Source organism: Colius striatus, chromosome 11, assembly GCF_028858725.1.
Source record: "Colius striatus isolate bColStr4 chromosome 11, bColStr4.1.hap1, whole genome shotgun sequence".
NCBI lineage: Eukaryota > Metazoa > Chordata > Aves > Coliiformes > Coliidae > Colius > Colius striatus.
The window spans coordinates 14,239,910-14,261,694 of NC_084769.1; the positions used below are offsets into that span (position 1 = coordinate 14,239,910).

The 21,785-nt window shown below is 35.6% G+C and overlaps 1 protein-coding gene across 4 annotated transcripts in view; it reads right to left on the minus strand.

Annotated features, from left to right (window-relative positions):
- Positions 1–21,785, minus strand: part of PTPN4 (protein tyrosine phosphatase non-receptor type 4) — a 109,994-nt gene that overhangs the window by 21,440 nt on the left and 66,769 nt on the right. For all 4 annotated transcript variants that reach the window (XM_062004540.1, XM_062004538.1, XM_062004539.1 and 1 more), the window contains 5 exons: positions 17,757–17,929; positions 14,158–14,226; positions 7,141–7,275; positions 5,759–5,917; positions 683–842 (listed from right to left, as the gene is read on the minus strand). In XM_062004540.1, coding sequence (XP_061860524.1) covers positions 683–842; positions 5,759–5,917; positions 7,141–7,275; positions 14,158–14,226; positions 17,757–17,929 — 696 coding nt within the window. The remainder of the gene's footprint in view (positions 1–682; positions 843–5,758; positions 5,918–7,140; positions 7,276–14,157; positions 14,227–17,756; positions 17,930–21,785) is intronic.

Below are 21,785 nucleotides of genomic sequence, written 5' to 3' on the forward strand. Positions count from 1 at the left end.
GTTAAAACACCATCCTTATTGTACTTAAAACATCAACCTTACTGTGCTTATAATATCACCCCATCTATTTGGCCTTCAGTTAGTTTTCTCTCACACTATACTATGGTTATGCTTATGTTACAGTTTACTTAATTTTATACTACTGTTAGTTACATATGTTACAATTTGTTAGTCACATACATGTGATCACACAATGCTTAATTGAATACTCTATTCTATCTTCTAACAATGTTTAGTTTAATGCTCTATCCCGTCTTATTGCTTTGACCTTGTCTCTGTTGCAGTCTGCAGTTTTGGTTTCCTCCTTTCTCAAGCTTGCTGTCACATAGGCATTCTTTTCTCTTCTGCTGCAGAAGGCGACTCAAAGATGAACTGCTGACTTTCTCTATCTTTGACTCCATAACGTTAATTATAGCCCAGGCCCCAACACAGGTGCTAAACTAATGTTCAAGATGTTTGTCTATGCATCCCAATGCAGTCATTTGATGATAACTGACAAAGGACTACTCCAGCAGGTGGAATAAACAGTGGGTGTTAGCAAAGAGACAGTATCTATAATGAAAATGCTGCAATGTAACGCACAACCAACAACTCTCTGAAGTGCATCAGAACTGAGCTCATGAAAAGTAGGATCATCATTCCATTAAAAGGAGAATGCTTAAACTGAATCCAAAAAACTTACTGTGGATTTTTCAGGTGATGCAGGAACATCAAATGTCTCATTAATATGGTTATCCAGCTCTTGCTGTGAATGTGAATGATGAATTTGGTTCCAACTGTTCTTTTTAAACTGTTTGGGTGGTAACGCAGGAGGTTGTCCATCTACAGGAGTCTCTTGAGATCTAAGTACCAAAACAGAAGTATCAAGTGGAAGGATCATGAGACACTGTCAGTGCTTTCAAGGTTCCACATAAACTGAAAATCCTAGAAGAAACTCAAGAATTTGAGAGCTCAATATCTGTGCACATTTGTAGAATCTCAAAAATGTACTGTGGTGGAATATATCGGAAGTGTATGTTTGGACATGCTCCTGCTCTTTTTCTTGGCAAGCAGTTATACACAGAACCAGTAAGTTAATCTTTTACATGACTTTTTTTCTTTTAACGCTCTTAGCACTCAAGCTGCTTTATATTGGAATACTATTAAATTCACTGTATTTGTAATCTGTACTCTTGCTAAAAAATTGTTTCTAAAATAGATCTGTCACTTTCCTCAGTAATAGATATGTCGGTTTCCTCAGTAAGAAAATCAATTAGCTTGCATTTTAAATTAATGGCTGTTGCAATTTAAATCTTAAGAACAGACAGAAGCAGCATAATGAAGTGCTCCTGTACTAGTTTTTGGCTTTTGGTCTAAAAATAGAAGTGCAAGTTGAAGATAATTCAAGGGTTCCCCTGCAATTTCTTGAAAAGCTCATTTGAAAAGCTCAATGTGGATGATAGTGTTAAATTTTAATTTTTCAGTTTAAAACTATATGTATACATTCTTAAGAGAACTTTGGGGTTTTTTTTCCCCACTTCAACAGCTCTGCTTTGAAATATCTGCAAAAAATGGCATTAATCGCATGCATTTTCAGGTGAGTTATAACACCATTACTGAAAATTAAACAGCAGAAAACTGTTTCTGCTTTAGATTTCCAAGCACTCTACGTTAATAAAAATGTTCTCTGTCTTTATATATATTATGGACTTTATTAGTCCTTCTGGAATAAAAGCTTAACTGTATAATTTGTATTGCACAAGTGTGTGATTCATTTTTCATTATATGGTTTTATATTTAAGAAGTAAGAACATTTTGAGAGGATCAAAAGGGCAGTTAGAGCACAGTTCCTATTAACTTAGTTTGAATGTCAGTTTCTAAATACCAGCGAGGATACATGCCTTCCTCCCGGTGAACCACATTAAAAGGTATTATTAAGTAATTTAATGACTAAGGAAAACAGCCCACTGATACTAGCGGTAAATCCAAAAAACATCAAGAATAAAGTTACAGGTTGCAGTTAAATCTAAAGACAACACAACCACAGAAATGGCTGTCGCCTGTCTTTCCCCCAAGCTCATAGCTCTTTTCTTGGAGCACTTGGTGCTCCTACCTTGGCAAAGGCAGCTTACCAAGCCAACAAAAACAGATTGAGTTTTTGGACAAGCCTGCTGGTTCAACAAGGGAAGCTGGTTCATCACAGAGTCGATCACTATACAGGAAAGGAAGTACACTCCCAAAAGCCAGAAAGAAGACACTCCCCTTTCGTTATAAGCAAGCTGTAGCAACAACTCATACTGTAACATTTCTCTAAAAAGCATGGGAGATCACGTGAGTAATCCTACTGTATTTAGCTGGTCTAGCCACAGCAAACTGTTAGCAAGGTAAGACTTTCATTATGAAACAGCATAACATTTCAAGTTGCTGCAAGTTAGAAAGCCTAAGGCACACATCAAATTCCATATAATTCTTTATCATTTGTGTCTACACAATGTAAGAAAGGCAGATACACGTTTTCAATTAAAAACAAAAACTCATCACAATTGTCTACAGTGGTTTCAAATACAGGATGAACCTATTTCAAAACTGAATGAGAATTGGAACATTTTGAAAAAGCATGTTTTCCCTTTCGGTTTTTTAAACTGTAGTAAATTTTCTAAGAAAATAGCATACTGATAAAATTTCCTTGCCAATATATGAAAATACTGTATTTGAAAATATCCTAGCAATATTTCTTCTGTATGTTTTTGCTTAATTTCAACTTTAGGAATTCTTTTTCTAATGCAGTGTTAAAAGAAAAAATATTCTAATTATTCAGTGTCTAATGTCTGAAGCATCTCAAGTTCAAAAAACACTAGGGAATAAAAATAATATTTCTTAACACTATTCAGTGCAAGTGACAGTAAAAAGAGCATTTCATCCTTACATTCTATTTTTCAGGATAGGCAGCTTTTTTAAATTCAATTTTGTGGAGAAAGAGAAAAATATGATGATTGCAGTATCTGCAAAGCAGCTATGAAGTATTTAGACAATGACTTACAAAGGTCACCTAGAGCTTTTTAACTGCCCATGTATTTATTCATTCAAGTCTGGCCCGTACAGTTCATTCAACCTTTTAAGTCAAGGGCAACATAGTTATGCATTTTCCTGCAAACAATTACTACCGAGAGTTTTAAACTGAATCAAAAAGAAAGAGAAAACACAGAGATACAAGAGAAGTCATTCCAATAAACGATGAGATCTTATGTTTGACTGGACATCTGCACATACAAGTCAACAAACAGAAATAAATTCCCACCAAACATGCAAACTTACAGAAAAGATTTGAAAAGTTACTTAAATGAGCATTTTAGAAGCAGTAGTTCGGGTACTGTAATATATTAGCATAATGAATTGTGAGAACTAACAATCAAGCCTTGGGCAAAAACTTCACTGCTTTGTATTTGCCCAGTCAGCTTTGAATTTCCTTATGAATGCTTAGACAATGGCAGTGAAAGCAGCCTATTTTGCAGGCAAAGCAGCTCTCTGTTAGTGCATTCAGCAATTTACATAATAATAAAATAACACATAAACCCTGGCAGTGGCAAGCTTTGGGTATTTTTGTTACAGATATCCAGACTTACCTTTTAATATATTAAGCAAAAGTTTCATACACATCTCCATATATTTATTAAACAAAACACATACAATGTGCTTTTGTAACTTAAGGTTATGATTACCTCAGGGAACTACAAGCAGAAATATCTCAATTTAGTTTTGAATAGCACATACAGATGTAAAAAACAACCCAACAACGTGGAATTAAAGGTTGTATTAGCTAAGCTGTAATAGCCTCAAAAAAACTGCACCGGAACTCTTAAATTATTTTGATATATTGACTGCAAACACAAAGAGATCACTAAACCTACTGCCTGTAAGCTTAGTCCTTCTGACTTTCTTACATATGTAAATTTGATCAAGAAATAAAAATTCCCAACAAATCAGCAGATGGACTATTGAAATCTTTTCACCCAAAAGGTAAAAAATGTTTAAGGAAGAGCTTTTTTGGACTGTGAAACAATGTAATTTTTAATTATTTGGCCAATATAATCTTCATGGCTATTACTTTATTTCATAGATCTCAAATCCTGACTCACTAACATTACCTAATGGCGTTCATGTATTTTTGACAGTCAATGTCCTCATTCTTAAAATTTTCTCAGGCTAGATGTCTGTATTGTGAGACTAAATTCCACTTTTAAGCTTCCAGAAAGGGAAAAACAAAAAGAAAACTTGGTGATGGAAGATGAGTAACTTTTCTGCTTGGACATAAAAAGTGCAAAATCATGAAAAAGAGATATAGTTGCATAAGTAATTTACCAAGCCACTTCCTCTCTTTTTCAGACTTATTTCTATGGTGACTCACACAAGAAACCAGGTATTAAACAAATAGTAAAAGATGTTTGTGAGTGTCCTTGGGATTTTACTTGGAGTAAAGGCATTCAAACAAAAGAATTGTTAAGAATTGTGCTTACTTCACTGTATCACTCCACAATTCAGTACATGTTTTTCATAACTGACTTCACTTGGAAGTCTTGGAACAGAGGGAACCTGACGCTGTGTGGCCTTTGTACAGCAAAACCCTACTATGATAAAAGATTCACAACTGTTTCAGTTTTGAGACCCTCATGCCACATGAATAAGTTTAAAAAGCCCACCAAAATAAGATGATTTTTTTTATTTTTAGGCCAAATTACTGTTTTGTAACTCTGAAAGCTAAACAATTAGCCAATGGTCAAACTGTAACTATTGAAGCAACTTGTGTTATTTTACAGAACTTAAAAAATTGTTTATTCTATTCTACTCCCCCAAGTTTCTCACAGTTGAAGGTACAGTCCAAGTAAAGTTTTAAAACTTTGTTCAAATACCTTCCCAGACTAATTTTTCCTACGATATATATTTTGTTTATAAACACTTAATTATGTATGGTGTTACTTTGTAGTTCTCGAATGGTTTGGGATCTATTTGCACTATTTCCTTCTTAAGAGGGATTATACAAAATTATGAGGGCACGTTTAGCATTACATGTATAGTTATATATAAAAAAAGACAGTGTTAGTGAGGTGTATATCACGCACTTCTTTTGCCCAACTAATCTGTACTGTGGCCACAACTCATAAAGCATTTCACATCTTAGAATAACACGGTTTTTTGTTTCTGGATTTAATACACAAAATGTTTTTTACATTTCCCACTGTAGCAAGTCAACTTACACCATCGTGAATATTCAGTAGAATACGAAAAAAAACCCCTGTCAATACCACCTTAGAAAAATGAAGATACTCTATAACAACATTCAAAACATGCCAGGAGTTTCAGAAAGCTGAGGTGTTATAAAGGTATTTTGGCTGAGTAAAGTTCACTCATACTTCTGGGCCTTGTCAAAAGGCAAAATTTGCAAATGCACAGAAATTACCTCTATCATAAGACAAAATACTTCAGTACTATCAAAACCACAACTTTTGCTTCCACATCCGGACACTGATTACAGCAAACCTACATGTTGGGTGGGAGTTAGTGGAGAAGGTATTGTAATCCTGCATCAGGAACATGTCAGATCTAAGTCTTTACTTCTTTATCATTTAATTTTCAGTAAGAATATACCAATCCTTCTTTAAGAACTGCTTCCTTTTAATGAGATTTTCTGGTTCTCCTTGACCCAAACATTTAACATTAAATTCTTCAGACATCTTCAGAAGCTCTTCATGCTACACACATAGTAATGACTAACAGTACTTACGGTGAAGATTCCAGTATGATGCTATTAGCCTGGGTGGAAGATGGAGATCTGTGATTTACAAATACTTCACTTGGGGAGGTGTGAACTACATGGTCCACTAAATGTCCAACTGATGAGGGTCTTAACCGAGCTCCTTCTTGAGTGAAGGCAGAGTTACGACTAAGAAGAAAAGCATTGCAATGCCATGTTAAAGGAGTATTATTACATTTCTTACACCACTAATCTTGGTGCAGGCATATGTTCATATACATATTTGTTTGAAACAATTTTAGGTTTTAAGAATCACTGAAACAATTGTCTTGTTAGATCAACATGCTGTGTTTCATAGTTTTATTTTTTTAATAGTTTAGAAATTGTTTTCATAAACATGAAATGGCTAATATTTTACTTTCTGGGTTTTTTTTCTTCCTCATTAAAGATGCCTGAAAACATTATGGTTCAATGAACAGGCCACCGGACCAATAAGTCCAGTAAATGAGAAGAAAAACGAATCTTCGAAAAAGAAAATCCTGGCTCTGTTCATAGCAGAACTTAAACTCTTCATCTTAATGAATTCATATTATCCCCTGCATCTTCTCCTCAAAGAATCATAAGCTTTGCACCAAAAGTCTTATCATCTCCGTAACCAAAAATTTTCCCATTTGAAAAGTTACAGTTACATAGGCATCTTTTTTAAAATGCTGGGGAACACGATTAAGTTTTGTTATGCTTTAAGCATCATCATGACATGATTTTTACAGTAACTTTTAAATGCTACAGAAATACACAACAGCCTTCTGAATAATGTGATGCAATACCAAAGAATCTTAAAACCTTCTGGTTTATATGCAATACAGAATTGAACAACACCAACTCTTAAGCCACTTTCATCAGACTGAGAAAATTGGTTATTTTCCAAAAGAAAACATGAATAATTTTCACTAACTACAAACATAAACCAGAAAGCTCTATCAAGTGAAAAGAGTGAGTTTTGAAAGGAAATGCAGAAAAATTGTGGGGAATAAACCTGCAGAGATTTCTGATTAAGTCATTTTCCCCAGTGTTTTAAGAAGTAGGATTAACCACAATCAATTCTTTCTAAAATATCACACAGATTTTATTATCAGGTTTTTTTCCTCAGCCAAATGAATAGTTCAGTTTTATTTATACTTGAGAAAACTCAAGTTCTCAAATTTAGGGTACTGTGCTACATGTTCAATTTTTATAGATGGAGTGAAAAGCACCTAAAATTCATTGCCAAATAGTTTCTCTTATGTGGAACTACGTGTTCCAGAGAACCACTCAGCACATGATTTTGTCTCTATAATACTTCAATTTTTTTTGTTACAGAAGTAGATCCCTCACATTAGAAGTAGACAGTCACTTGTAGAACAGCTACTTACTGATTTGGGGTTCCAGGTGGAGACCGTGACGGTAGGCTCTGTGTTTCCAACCTATCATCAGAGAGTGAGTTCCTACTCACTACTTCCCAGTCCATCCCACTCATCAATTTCCGTGCCAAGGGTTTACTGGGTGATCTAGAATCACAGAAGGGTAGGAGTTGGAAGGGACCTTTAGAGATCATCTAGAAGCAGCAAGTATAACAGCTAACCAAAAATTATATGAGGTAAGAATAAAATTGCTTAAAATTAATCACAATGGAACTGACATTCTATCACAGGAAACAAAATCATATGGAAGAAAGGAAATGCAATAAAGCAAAACTATAGTCCTATGGGCAGTTCTGTATTTTTTCAAGATACTGTACTTCATTTTCTGTACTTTGTCCAATACCATCAATGAAATGTAGTCACAAAATACTGTTGGCTCATACACAAGATAGACAAGGAATCCACTAAACTAAATCCACTAAATTTTTAGTGCCTCAGAGAATCTGACACAAACAGAAAAGTCATTGAGAGGTCTGAACTTAAAAATGAACAAACTAAACCAATCAAAAAAAAATAATCTACAAATAACAACTATTTGGTCATCTCAGGAAAAATAAAGCTGCGGAAACATCAGCTCAAAAACACTAACAAAGACTTAAAAGAACTGAAAGTGAGGTAATCATCAACATGGCAATGGAGCTACTGAGTTTTGTTGATTTATTGGGGTTTTGATCACGGTGACAATACTTTCTTTCAGAACACGTTTTGTCACCTGGAAGGCAGATGCCTTGGAACTTCTTTATGAGTAACCAGACTTCATTTTCTTTTGTGCTAGAAATGTCCTTCAGTTAAAGGTCATTATTACCAGAATTTTTACATAAAAGGAATTCTATTTTCTACTTGCTGCCCTCTCTCAATGTTGAGGAAACTTGTTCGTTTTCTCCAGTCATCTCAGGATACCTAAAATCACCTCTGCTGTTTCTTATACCTATTTCTTAAGCACAAATGAGACCATTCTTGCAATCTCTCAGGAAATACTATAGTTCCCTTTTACACTGTAAATCATCAAATGAATCATCCAAGAACTGTGGCTGCTTTTTTCTTAGCATCAGATTGGATGGTTCCGTCATGTTGTGACTAAATATACCCAGACTTTTGCTGTTTGTTGTTTTCAACTGAAAATTCTCTAGCCAACAATAAAAATGCTGATGTTCTGTGTATTTTCTGTTACGTTTTGACTTTACTCCTGCTACTCTGACAGTGCTACATAGCTAAAATTTCTCCTCTACCATTACCCAGCCCTCTCTTGTTCTAGCAACATCTCCATTTAATGTATCCCATGATCATGTCATTCCCATTTGCCTTTGCACTCTGTTACTATACTCTTTACTCTCCAGCTTTACATGAGGTGGCAACATGTTGTTGTATCAACATAACTCCTTCATTTCTTTCCCTAGCCCCATATACATATATCACGAAATAATTTCTGCCTTTGCTCTGCTGTTAACCATTTTTTATCTTCATCATTACCACCTCACTGATTTCCTGAAAGTGCAAGTCCAGGAAGAAGGAACTTTGAGAAATTAGGGAACTACTAGCACACAAACTACATTCTTCTAAAAATGAGAACTTTGGTTACAATTTCGCTTCTCACGGAACTTCAAAGTCAGTGTAAGCCACCACCTTGAGCAGACTGGCCTCAATATTATCAAAAAATATATGGAGAGTTTATTTTTGTTTTTATACCCCCAAACAGTTCTGAACATGCATGACAAGCTGCTTTGCTGCTCTGAAGACTTACTAACAGCTGAGGAATTTCAGATAGTTAAGTGAAACATGCTATTCTAAATATTCATATTTCAGCTTTTATTCCACTTGGGAAAAAATTAATAGTATATTGATATTTGGAAACAGGGAAAATATCAATTATTTAGCTCTTGAGAAAAACACACCCAGCTTTTTAGCGAGCTTCACTGTATTTAAGGAGTATTAATTAGATTTAAAAAGTAATCAACTTGATATCATGTAAATTAAACCACCATTTCAATTTCTGTAATTTGCTTCAAATCTGAGCAACTCAAACCACTTAGATATTTTTCTTTACATAGCAAATCTGAGCAGTTTTGAAGAGGTACAATAATAAGAAGGCAGCAGAACTGAAATGCATGTCTAATGTTGTCAGTTCATTATTCTTTTATTAATCAAAGCTATCACTAGCTAGGCTTTGCTGACAGCATGCTTGCTGCCAGCAGATTAGCACCAAGAGCTGGCTCTGGCAGGAGGTAGATTCTAGCAACCAAAAAGCAGGCTGAGGGAAAAATGCAGAGGAACATAATACATCTAATGCTAAATCAGGTAAATATAGGATTGCAGATACATTATTGTCTGACAGATATGTAAAGGCATCTAATGAACCTTCTTTACCTTCAGTGAAAAAGCAACAAGTAGAATATAGAAAAGTTTGGTAGGGTGTGTGTTTTGGGGGTTTTTTTTTTGTTGTATTTTTAATCCGCAACAACAATGAAAGGACACTATCTTTGCCTGTATAAAACAAATTCAATAACAGAGACAAAAAAAAAAAAACAAGAGAGGGGAAAAAAAACCCAAATTGCTCCAAAAATTACATTTTTGCCTCAAAAAAACCCCCACTGCATTTTATCTGAAGCCATAGTTTGTAACTACATTTTTGAAAACTTCCTCAATCTTCACAGCAAAGGAACAGAACCCTGAAATGAGTATAGCATCACCTTCTTCCTTATCAATAAATTGCAATGTTAAAAAGACTCACCTTTTAATGTGGGTAAGGGTCTGATCTTTCAGAAATAATATTTTACTATCATGACAAACAGCTGCAGCGTTTTATCAGCAAACGTTCGTTTCAATTATTTTATTAACAGCTCTAACCTCAGAGTCCCACCCACTCATGTTTGTTGCCTCCACTTCCTGCCTTTGCAGAAATTTCAAAGAAAAAATTACCACACTGCAGCACCAAACTTCTCAGTGCTGTGGGTTTTTTTTATACTAGTTCTCCTGCCAACACTTTTGAAACTAACAATGTTATTTTTTATTAGCATTTAAGACACGTTGTGATACACTCCTGAAAATTTCTCCTGTATAGCTAATTCTTTAGAATATTGGGATAACTTTCTCATGGCAGAGTGCAGCTGAGGAGATGGGAAGGGGGAAAAAAGATGTACAAAAACATTGAAATGCTTTGACAAACTCTGAAATTCTGAATTTCACATTTGTCTGCTCAGTCTGCTTCTATTGTACCCCAGCGCAGGGCAGTGCTGGTTAACAGAGTAACCTGTTTTCACCTTTCATTTTTGGTGTATCTGCAGAAACATTCCTAAAAAGGTTGGGAAAAGTCCTTATCTACATTCAGAATCAAGACCAGTCTTATGAAACTGTGATATTATGTCAAATAAAAAAGAAAAAAAACCAAAAACAAATAAAACCTCAAAAAAAGGAGCAGCAACTAAAAAAACAGAGCATGACAAGCTCTCTATTAGCTCAGCTACAGTACACAAAAGCTTCCAAAGACAGAATTGTTTTGTGTCCCACAGGTGAAGTGTTACGTTCTCACAGAAGCTATGAAAGAAAGAGGGTATTGTTTAGGAATATGGGTAGGAATCTTTTAAATCACTTCTGTCTCAGAAAAGAAATATAACCTGGAGCCACAGCTTTGCTTTGTATTTTGCCAAGTACAAGGAATGCATTTCCCAGCATAACTGGCAAATGCTGCCTCAGATCAAGAGACTGAGACTATAATGCAGCTCTGTAGATCAGTAACAAATGACATATGCAATTTAAAGCAACCAAGGAATTCTTTAATTAACGTAAATAAATGTATGGCTGAAACAAGACTGGATTTTTTGAAACAGAGACTGCAACTTAATGATAGGAGTCTGCAAATACAAATGATTGAGATACTCACTATCACAAAACACACAAACTACCTTGTCTCAGCTCGAGCATACACCATTAGAATAGAACAGAACTAGAATATTTTTCAAGGACTATGAGAGGAGTGCTCATTAACAAATCTCTCATTAAATAACTTGATAGGACTTTTTACACTTTTAGTATCTACTTTCACTTCTATTATGCTCCTGGGAATTCTTACAGGTTTTCGTGGGTTGTGAATATCCTGTAACAAACAAAGCCAAGAGAACAGCTGTAATGCAGAAGGAAAAAAAATAATCTAAACAACTATATCAGTCTTCTAAATACAGAAGTTAGTGCCGCATGAAAATTAAGATAACAGTGTCTAGAAATGTATTAAATATACTACAGACTATCTCCTTCACAGAAATAGATTCTATTTTAAAGAATTAATATTAGATTGTTTATGATTTGGAAAAAAAAATAAACTATGAACATTACTTCAGCTGATTTTCAAGTAAAATCTGAGGACAAGAAGCTAAGACTGCTAAGTGTAGGTTATAATTGCTTGTTTTATTCAAACGTCTGTTAAGAATTTTTGTTTCCATGTCTTGTGCTCCATATCTATGTTCTGCAAAGGCAAGACGATCATTACTTGTGGCAATCACCATTTCCCAACTCAGAACAAACAGATCACTCCAGTAACATCTCAATGTAACTGTCAGTGTTATTTTCTTACAATGAAATGATTTTAAAGTTTACTTAGACACTATTAGCTGAAATAAGGTAGTTTCCAGTAAGATATTGGTCAAAAAAAGAGTGTCAAACTGAATAGCTGTAGAACAAAACTGTTTGGGTTTGGGGGCTTTTTTGTTTTGTTTTTTTTTTTAATCTGACCTTAAATAAATCTTCTGATGTGGTAATAATAAAAGTAACAGTAACGATTCAAGTTTTTCACGTGTAAGATTTTATTTTCCAGGAACATTTGTCTGTAATGCTAGAACACTCCTGGTTTCGCAGCAAAAGACAACCAATACCTGGCAGAACTTTATAAAGAAACTGAAACAAGCCTGCTGCTCAGCAGCTTAAAAAGGTGTTCAATAACACAATGATTTTGTCTGAAAAAGACACACTGAAAAACAGAAAGGGAGGTTTCAGAAACAAAACCCATATTGTACCTGGAAAACCTTAAAAAGCAAAATTCATTCTCTGTAAGAATACAAAAGGGCCAACATTTACTCCGTATTTCAACTTGAAATGTAAACGTTCAGAAGGTGAAGAATTAATGTGCTTAGATTAAGCTTCATGAATCACATCATGTTCTAGAAACAGAAGATATTTCCAAGTGTTTTCACCCCTGAAAATACTCAAAGTCTTTAAAACAGAAAATGCATTAGCTGTACACTGTGATGGGGTGGACAGGAAGAAACAGATGATCCATTAAAAAGTTTTCAAGGTATATTCATTACAATACATCATTAACTTCAGCTCACTGATGTACACATATATGCCTTCAGTCATTTTTCCAGTCACCAACATTATTAAACAATTCAGAAGGTGAGGATTCTTTAATTTAAAAGCAACAGTGAGAAATAAAGTCATGAAGGAAGAGAAGTATTTTACTAACTTAAAGCCAAAAAGACCTGAGAAAACTTCAGAGTAATTCTAGCTGGGGCTTTCAATTTTATCCACAATATATATTACAAAATACAAGTGACCACAGCACCACTTATTTGGTTTTGACACAAAGGGAAGACTGCCATCTACTGAATGAGTTTCTAAAACAATAAATATCCTCAGAACCATGTATCTGCTCTCCTCCATCCCACTTTGTTGTGGGAAATGGCCAAGTTCAGAGTGCATTAAGAAAAACACTTTAACCAACTCGTTAACTATCTTTTAAATAAATAAAACCCAATTGTCACAGTGTGGAGTCTTCTGAGTAGTAAAAAAGTTGCCCCAAGTGTAAAAAAAAAAAAAAAAAAATCTAATCAGGCTCACAAATCAAATTAAATAGAATACAAAATAATTCAACACCACAAATTGGTCTAACAAAAATATACTGATTGAAAAAGTATATCACTGCACTTCTGCCTCTTGATAAATCCTTCTAATAAGGTTATGGGTATCTATGGTGTGTCCAGCTAAAAAGTCAAATTATATATGATATCTATATTACATATAAATAACACACTGGGGGAAAGAAGGAAGTTGGGGAGTGGGCTGGAAATGAAGGCAGAATTCACCAGTGCTCTGAGAAGCAGTGTTTGCAGGTACCTGAGACAGGCTGCTAGGCTTGTTACTAGAAGTCTGCAAACACAGATTCGAGCTCCAGAGTTCCTTACAGGGTAACTGCACTAAAAGACATTGCCCACATCAGTCAAAGTATAAGTCAAGATAAAAAAGCACGCAGCATGCTCCCTCCCTATCAACATTCTTTCTATTAATGATCAGAACAGACTAAACAGATGCAGCAGCAGTTTTGCATTTGAATACTGTATCACAATTTCTGAATGAAGAACTGACCTATATCTTTATTGTTTTCTTTTCTTTCAATCACTAAGCCCCTCAGGAGTCTGAAACACAATTAAGTAATAGGTTCTATGAATAACAAACTACTCTGACAGAACACCTTCAGAAGCAGCTTACTACTACGAAGAATTTGACTGGGAAAATATCTCGTTGAGACTGCAGTGATGAAATTGTTCACACCGAGTAAAGCATAGTACTGTATTCTAAAGAAATTATGTGTGTATGGTTGTAGGTTTTGATCAGGATAAAACATATCCTTTTTCATGGAATAGTTTAATCTAGACCATTCTTTGCAATAAAGACAAGAAGAGCAAACAAATGCAATAACAAACTACACAAACTGAAGGCTATTCTGAATTTACAAACTATATAAAGGGGAAAATAGTAAGGAATACCCTTATTAACTTTTTCATCGTAAGATTCTCCCTTATTTCTGGCTGCCTGAAAGAGACACCCTACCACACCAAAATTAAACTCCTTAAGTGAAGCCACCGGCAACAGTCAACAACAATCACTCTTTATTTTACATTGTTGCAAACAGAAAAAAAATTATACCAAAACATCTAAAAAGATAGAAGACGTAGGGGTTTTGTGCAAATGTAAATTGCTTACCTTGCAAATACTCTGTCTTTGTTTGCTCTTTCTTTACCATACTGCACAGACTGGACCTCTGTTCTCCCACTGAAAAAAAAAAGCAAAACCACTACATGCAACAACTTCTTGCTTAAAATTGAACCACCTCAACAAAAACCTCCTAAATTCTATTTCCAGTCATTCTCAAGCAATTGCCTTAGTTTCAGTACAGTGTAACTCTAGAAAGCATTTGCTGGAAGGCTATGTCTTCTTTCCCAATATAGTCTAACTGTAACAAAGACCAATTATTTTTAGGCACAACAAAATGCTTTCTCTTCTCTTCTCTTCTCTTTTCTTCCTTTTTATTCTTACCCAAAGTTCTGCTTGGATCTTTGGATAACACCTAAAACTATAATCTGTCCTGGTTTAGCCATAATCAAAAGTCACAGCATCTCCTCTGAACTCCTCCTAAACTATTCCTCAAATTGCTAATAACTTAGTTGCTACTTAGGTCAGCAAAACATCATGGAGAAATTAGATGATAAGCACATCAGGATTGTATTCTTCTATGCAACTTGTCAAAACCAAAATTAGATCTTGGAACTTGCTGACTTCTCATGTGAGACCAGATGTCTTGTGTCAAAGCAAAGATCCTTTATAATACTTCATAATATCTGTTTTAGGAAAAAAAATGTATTTTTTAAGTGCCTATCAACAGTTAAGAATTGGAGGCAACATACCAGTCAAACTCCCTCTTGCAGCCATTTCCCCATTTATAACTTCAGAGCAAGGTACAAAGTCAGAGAATACATGTGCTAAAAGGATCCTGATACTGAAAACTCTGCTCTGTTCTGTCCCATACAGGGATATATACATTATGAAATCAAAGAATAATTATCTCTTTCCACATTAATTTTACAGAACTATTGATTGCACGAAGGCTGGAGAAACTGGTCAGCTAGAATCTCACAAAATTCAGTGAGGAAAATGGAAAAGCTTGCACCTGAGGAGCAATAACCCCACACCCAGGTTGAGGTCCAGCCACTGGAAAGCAGTTTTACTCAACACCGATGAGACCAAATACGGAGTGTTAAGTTCCATGGCCTTGGGGCACAAAGAGAATGAAGGATCAGAGTATCTGATGTATGAAGAGAATCTAAGAGAGCTGGGACTGTTCAGCATCAGGAAGAGAAGGCTCAGGGGGGATCAAATGAGTGCATACAAATGCCTCAAGTGGGAAGTAAGAAGCACAGCTAGGTTCTTCTCACAGGAATCCAGACACAGGACAAGAGACAATGGGTAGAAATCAAAATATGAGGATATCCTACTTAAATAATGGGGGGAAAATAAACAACAAAACACCCCACACACAGAACAAATAAAACTTTTTTTTTTTAATGTGAAGGTGGTCAAATACTGGATCATGTTGCTCAGAAATGGTACAGAGTCTCCATCCTTGGAGACATTAAAAACCTATGTGGACAGAGTCCTTGGCAATTGCTATGGCGGACCCTGTCTGAACAAGGCTTTGGACCAGAGAGTGTCCAGAGCTGCCTTCCAATCTCTGCCATGCTGCGGATCTAAAAAAATCTCTTTTCAAACCTATTGCCTGTTAAGTTCTTACAGAGTTATACATTTTTAACTCTGTCAGGCAGTATGCTGTCTATATTTTCCTCTATTTCTTTCCAGAAACTCCAACATTGTATTTGCCTGTCTCTAATTGCTACTAATAATTTGTTCAACTACTTCAGAGAACCACAAAGCTCCAAGTCAGTAATGGCTTATTTATAACTGACATTCCTCCTCTCCTCTCTCCCTATGTAATTATGTTGCATTTTTTATGTTGAACTTGATCTACCATTTTATTGCCTCCTCATTCTTCATTGTGACATACTACAGAAACTTTTACAGCCAACTTCAGCTTTTACTACAAAATCTTTTTATCACTTCAGTGGTAACTTCCCTTCATTGCAAAGAAGGGATTGACTTGTTTCCCATTTGGTTAAACCAATTGCTAATACACAATAACACTCTTTGTGTTTTGTCAGCTTAACTTCTTTAATGAGTATTTGAGGAGGAATACTATTAGAACCACTTTTAATATCCAAGGACAGTGTACAGAAGCCAGATTCTCATCAGTAGTCTTCTTGAACCTTCCTATTAGTTTGTGGTGGTTGTTTTTAAAGTTTTTCAAGTTTGCTGCATTAGGATCTTTTAGTTCAACAGAAAGAACAGATTATGCAACACATTTCATAGTTCAACAATTTAATGTCTCTTATTTCCTTCAGAACTGGAGATAATTCCACCTGGCCCTGGCAGTTTAAGATTTTGTTAATTCATTTTATTCATAGAAATGCTGACTAAAAGGCTCTAGTCCAACCTCCTTCTAACAGTAAGTCATGTCTGTCCATGGCTTTGTTAAACCAAGTTTTGACAGCCTCCAAAGATCCCACAAGATCTCTAGTTAACTTGTTCTAGTACTGCACTATTCTCGCAATAAAAACAAAAACCCCAACATTTTCTCCAACTATAATCTTCAAGGTGAAATCTGTAGCTGTTGCCTCTTATTCTATCACCTGTCATTACCAGTACAAGTTTGGCTCCATCATTTCTGACACTGCCCTTCACTTTGGGCTCACTCCAAAATTCCCCCCTCAACTCCCTCTCCACCAAACAAGCCTCAGTCCTTAACCTCTCCTGTGTCCCATGTGTTACTACTATTATGCTGTCTCTAAACAATCTCTCAAACTATTTTCAGAAATTCTAGCCTTTTGGCTGCTCCATTAACTTTAATGACCTCCTTCATTTTTATGCAGTTTCCCTTTTTATCTCACATTAACATAAGTTGAATGTCATCATCAAAGAGCTATTCTGTAATAGTAACCACAATGATTCAAATTCAAAATCTTTACAGGAATGAAAAAGCTCCCCCAAACTCATTACAACATTGAAGCAAGCCTCAAACACTGTTCAGGATCACAGAATGCTGTTTCTCAAATGGGTGCTGCAAATGCTGGTCAAAAAAAGGCTGGTATAAAAAAAATCATCCATTGAATTACTCTTCTCTTGATACAATTCACAAATGTAACAGAAATTGTCTGTTATTGTGTTTTCTAGCTTCATCCTTAAAAGTTACAGATTTAATTTTGTCCTTTTTTTCTAAACTTCTGGTTTTGGTGAAAAATATGTATGTCTTTTGTCTTCACCCAGCTCTTATTTGCATACATCTAACTTAAGTAGGCTTTACTTGTACAAGCTTCTCTTCACTGATTTTTATTTGATCTTTACGTAGGTCTGTTTTGTTGCTGTTGTTGCACACATGATCTGAGAGCCATCAGTTCTCAAAACCACCAGGTCAAAGACTCTTGAGGTTCTGAGACAGCATTTATAAGATAAAGACAACCCAGCAGGTAAGCAGGCAAAGAACTGCAGCCTGTGAGACAACCTCAGAGAACTAGATCAACAGCAACCACAATAATTATATTTTCAAGCTATCCTAGAAAATTACTGACAACATTCAAAACTGAGGTCAACAAGGGGGGCATCTTTTAATATAGACTCTAAATAACTCCCCACTTTAATTGATGAGTTATCTGTTCTCTTACGTTCTTTCCCATGTATTTCAAATCAGCACTTACCAGTATCGGAACTTGGAACCCAAAGTGAAATAATGTGCAAAAAAGTTCTTCTGAGGGGGGAGTGGTCTGTCCAAACGGAAGAAAGTGTGATGTTCAACACAAGCTTTCCACAAATTCTTACACGCTCGGTAATTCACCATATTGAATCCCAGTAATGTTTCTCTAGATTCGTGCTAAAACCAAGAAAAATGTATTTCAGATAAAAATTCCTCCCAGTTAGATTTAAAAGACAAATATTGTCAGCTTTGGATTGCCTTTTAATTATAGTTTTTGAAGTTTCTCTAATTCTACATTAACTGCATGTATTATAAACTCTTTTAAAACACCTCTAAGTTGTCTTTAAAGGATTTTTTTTATTCCGTTTTATTTTTAAATAAGTCTGCTCAAAGGGTAACAGTCTGCTTAGTGATACTGAAACAAGTCTAGATGTGAAGAAATGGTCCCAAAAGGTAGAATCCAAGCCACACTGAAAGAATTTCTGTGATTCAAGAACTCACAGGCAATATGCCTTCCTGTTTGAACATTACTACAGTTCAGAGGAGGAACTGTCATGCACATGTGCCAATTAGAGATTAGAAACAGGTATTGATCTCAAGAACAACCAGTATGTCTATTTCTACATGATTAATTAGGTTCCTGGTAAAGGAAAGAAGCAAAATTGCAAAGCAAGTCAAGCTAGTCTGCCTGTTGAGGGAGCTTGATTACAACCTTTGTAGGTCAGAAAACATCATCAGCACTCTGCTTTCTCTTCACAGTACTGCATCCTCTACAACATTTAGTACACCTTAACTGTCTTCACTTAGCACTAAACTCTTTCCCAAGTTAAGCTTTTGTTGGCCTGCTCATCTTTAGATCTGCTGAAATACAGGTGCTTAGACCTGCAACTCTCCTCCCAGGGTTGTATTTGGGAAGTCAGAGTGACTAACGCCTAGCAATGACACTGTACTTTCAGTTGCATGATGAGTTTACAGTAAAGAACAAAACAGATTTTAGAACTGCAACTTCTAAGTATCTAGTGATGAAATTCAGTAACTTACCTGTAAGAAACTAAAACCTGGTATTTTACTTTAATTTACAAAAAAAAATAAGCTTTCTAAATTTCCAAGTGTTGCCAGCTGTTCCTGGTCACTCAAAACATCATAATTATGGGGGGGGTGGGGAATCCTGCTGCTTCCTCTAGTTTGTATTCTGGAGAAAGAGCTGATCCTGTTCTCATGCCACCATCTGATCACTAGATCAGGCATGAAGCACGAAGGAGTAGCTGGTATGTCTATATGAGAAGGAGTTGCAGCTAGATCAGCTTAATTGTAATGCAAAACAACACTTTCACAGGAACTTGGTGTGTTAGAGCTTTAAAGTTACCTTAACAATAGTTCTATTCATAGCTTCTAAAGCTTTCATTACAGTGCAGAGAGAACTGATTCTCAAGCTCTACCCTTCATCTCAATTACAGTTAGGAATCAATCTTTAAGGTAAAGACATTGACTCTTAAGTGTACCCATCCTTTTCATATCCACCTTGCAGGTTCTGTAATACCTAAACATAAGTTGGGCACTTGAAATTCATCTTTGCTGATGATTCTGGGATGCAAGCCCTGGTTCAATTGCTATCTGATAACTGGATTTAGAATAAGATGACCTCCATTTCCTCTGAAAATAGTAGGCTTGAATCAACGTGTTATCAGTGCAAAACTCCAAGGCAACATGTAAAACGTTCATGTTACTTTAAGTGCTTCTGGCTGAAGTAACAGGAATGGTTATACTGCAGCCTATGAGAATATTTCTACAGCACAAAGCTCCAGGAGGATGCTGAATGCTCTATATGGTATGACAAAAACACAGAAGTATTTTGGAGTTTTAGGTCTGTGAGACAGTGTTAGAGGACTACCTATGGGAGACATAATTGGATTTCTGCTCTGAAATTGCTGTCTTACTAATTGTGGCCATGGTTCTTATTAGAGAGAGGAAAATGGTCTACTTGCTATGGAGCAGGAGAAGAATGAAGCAGTTGGAATGCAACAATGGTGATGAGGCTCAGGGCTCAAGCATTAAACTACAGGCAAGTCATAAACCACCATGTAAGTTAATTTAAATCATAACCTTACAAATGTTCTACCTATAGCATCCTAGAGGAAACACTGGAGAGACAAGGCAAAGTAAAGTCTAAGTCATGTTAGTGGTACCTTTTATTAAAAGGACAAAAAAAATACCCAAACAAAAAACCCCAGAACAGCTGCTGGTGCCCTTCTTGTATATAGCAGCTTCACTCAAACCAAACTTTGCCTGATCTGAAAGGGGGACTTCAGAGCAGATCTCTTGCTGCCTAGGAGAGAAAATGGGTTGAGAAACATATTCTCCTGACTTGGCCTAAACAAAGAAAAATCCCAGAGCAATGCAAAAAATTCCCTACTCCGTCTCCGAGAGACACAAAAAGACTTTCACTTTCTAAGAGACAAATGCTCCAGAAACATCAGATATGCCAGAAAGAGCAGAAAAGAGTCCTGTAGAAACTTAAATGCAACACAGGTTGTGCTAAAAGTATTTCCTCTTTACACAAAAATCCAAGAGCAGAAGCATCAATCAGATTAAGCAACAATCAATTAGGCATCTAATGAATGCCAGCGTTCCTTAAGATCAAATATGCACTTGGGCAGATAAGCCCATAATATCATCTTCAGATTCTAGCCCAAGCTCTTTCTAAAAGTAAGAAGAAAAAATTCAAAGCAAAATTTTCAGATACATAATATATAATTTAAAGAAAAAAAATTATTTTGGCTCCTCACTGAAATCTTGTTTTGGTCATGGAAAAAAATCTTGATACTGTTTTGTTACAGGCTCAATCATTTTTTCACTGGCTCTAAAAGCACAAGAGAACATGCCCAAAACCTTGTTTGTCTGTTGAAGAATCAAGACCACTGAAGTACTCTGGACAGCCTTGACTATTGACATAACAACAGCCAAGGGGGCAACTACCTAAAACCAGAGAAACTTGAGGAAACATTTTGAAAAATGAAAATATCAAGTTTTTCTCAGCTTCAAAGTACACAAGGGAAGCAGCAGAACAAATTAAAGTATGGTGAAAAAACCTTCCAACCTTTACCATTCTATGATTGAAGTTATGGCTCAGGGAGCTTCTAATGTCAGATGAAAAAGTCATAACTTTCTTTTCTCCCCACAAAATCAAAAAGAAACAATGGAAAGAAAATCCACTCCAGTAGATGCTATATAATTGTCAGAATATACAACTAGCTTCCATTCAAGATTCAAGAAATAACTTCAACATTAAATTGTTTCATCTGATTTCCTTTAAGTGGTTTATTTAAACAGAGATACCATCTATTAAAAGTAGGCAAATAATTCTTTACTTGATGCCTCTAAGCAACGCCAAGTCAGGGAATAAATTTAATAGGCGATTGAAAGATAAAGCATTTGTACTTTTGAGGACACTTGCAATTAAAACCTCTCAACACTCACTAGCAGCATTTGGAAACTACCTATTGCAGACTACCTAAAAGCATAGGTACCCCAGTTTGGAAAACGTTAATGCTAGAAAATTCCTCTCCCAAGTCCACTAATCTAATACCCTATAGCATCTCAACTTTGCATCCAAATAAATATGGTTGCTCAGCTGTACTTTTTGTTATATATTTACACATAACCCTGAAACACATCATCAGCATATGATGAACGTATTTGCACTGCCATATCGTAAATCAGTGCTTTCAAATATACATTCAAAGCACTAGACCGGAGATACTTTACATACCAAATGTGCAATCACTGAGTCACTTCACCTAGTTTCTGCTGCCTAAAAAGAGTCATTTAGGCTGCCTTTATTGTTAATGGGAGTGAAAGTAAAAGTAAGCAAGTATCACCGGAAAGTAACTTAATCCATCCTAAAATCCTACTTTCAATTCACACAACATGTATCATCCTTTGGATGTGTCTGGTTACTAAAGAGGAAGTCTAATGATTAGCTTTGGTTATGAAACAGAAAATAAACTCTTTTAATCTAACTGAAGGTGAACAT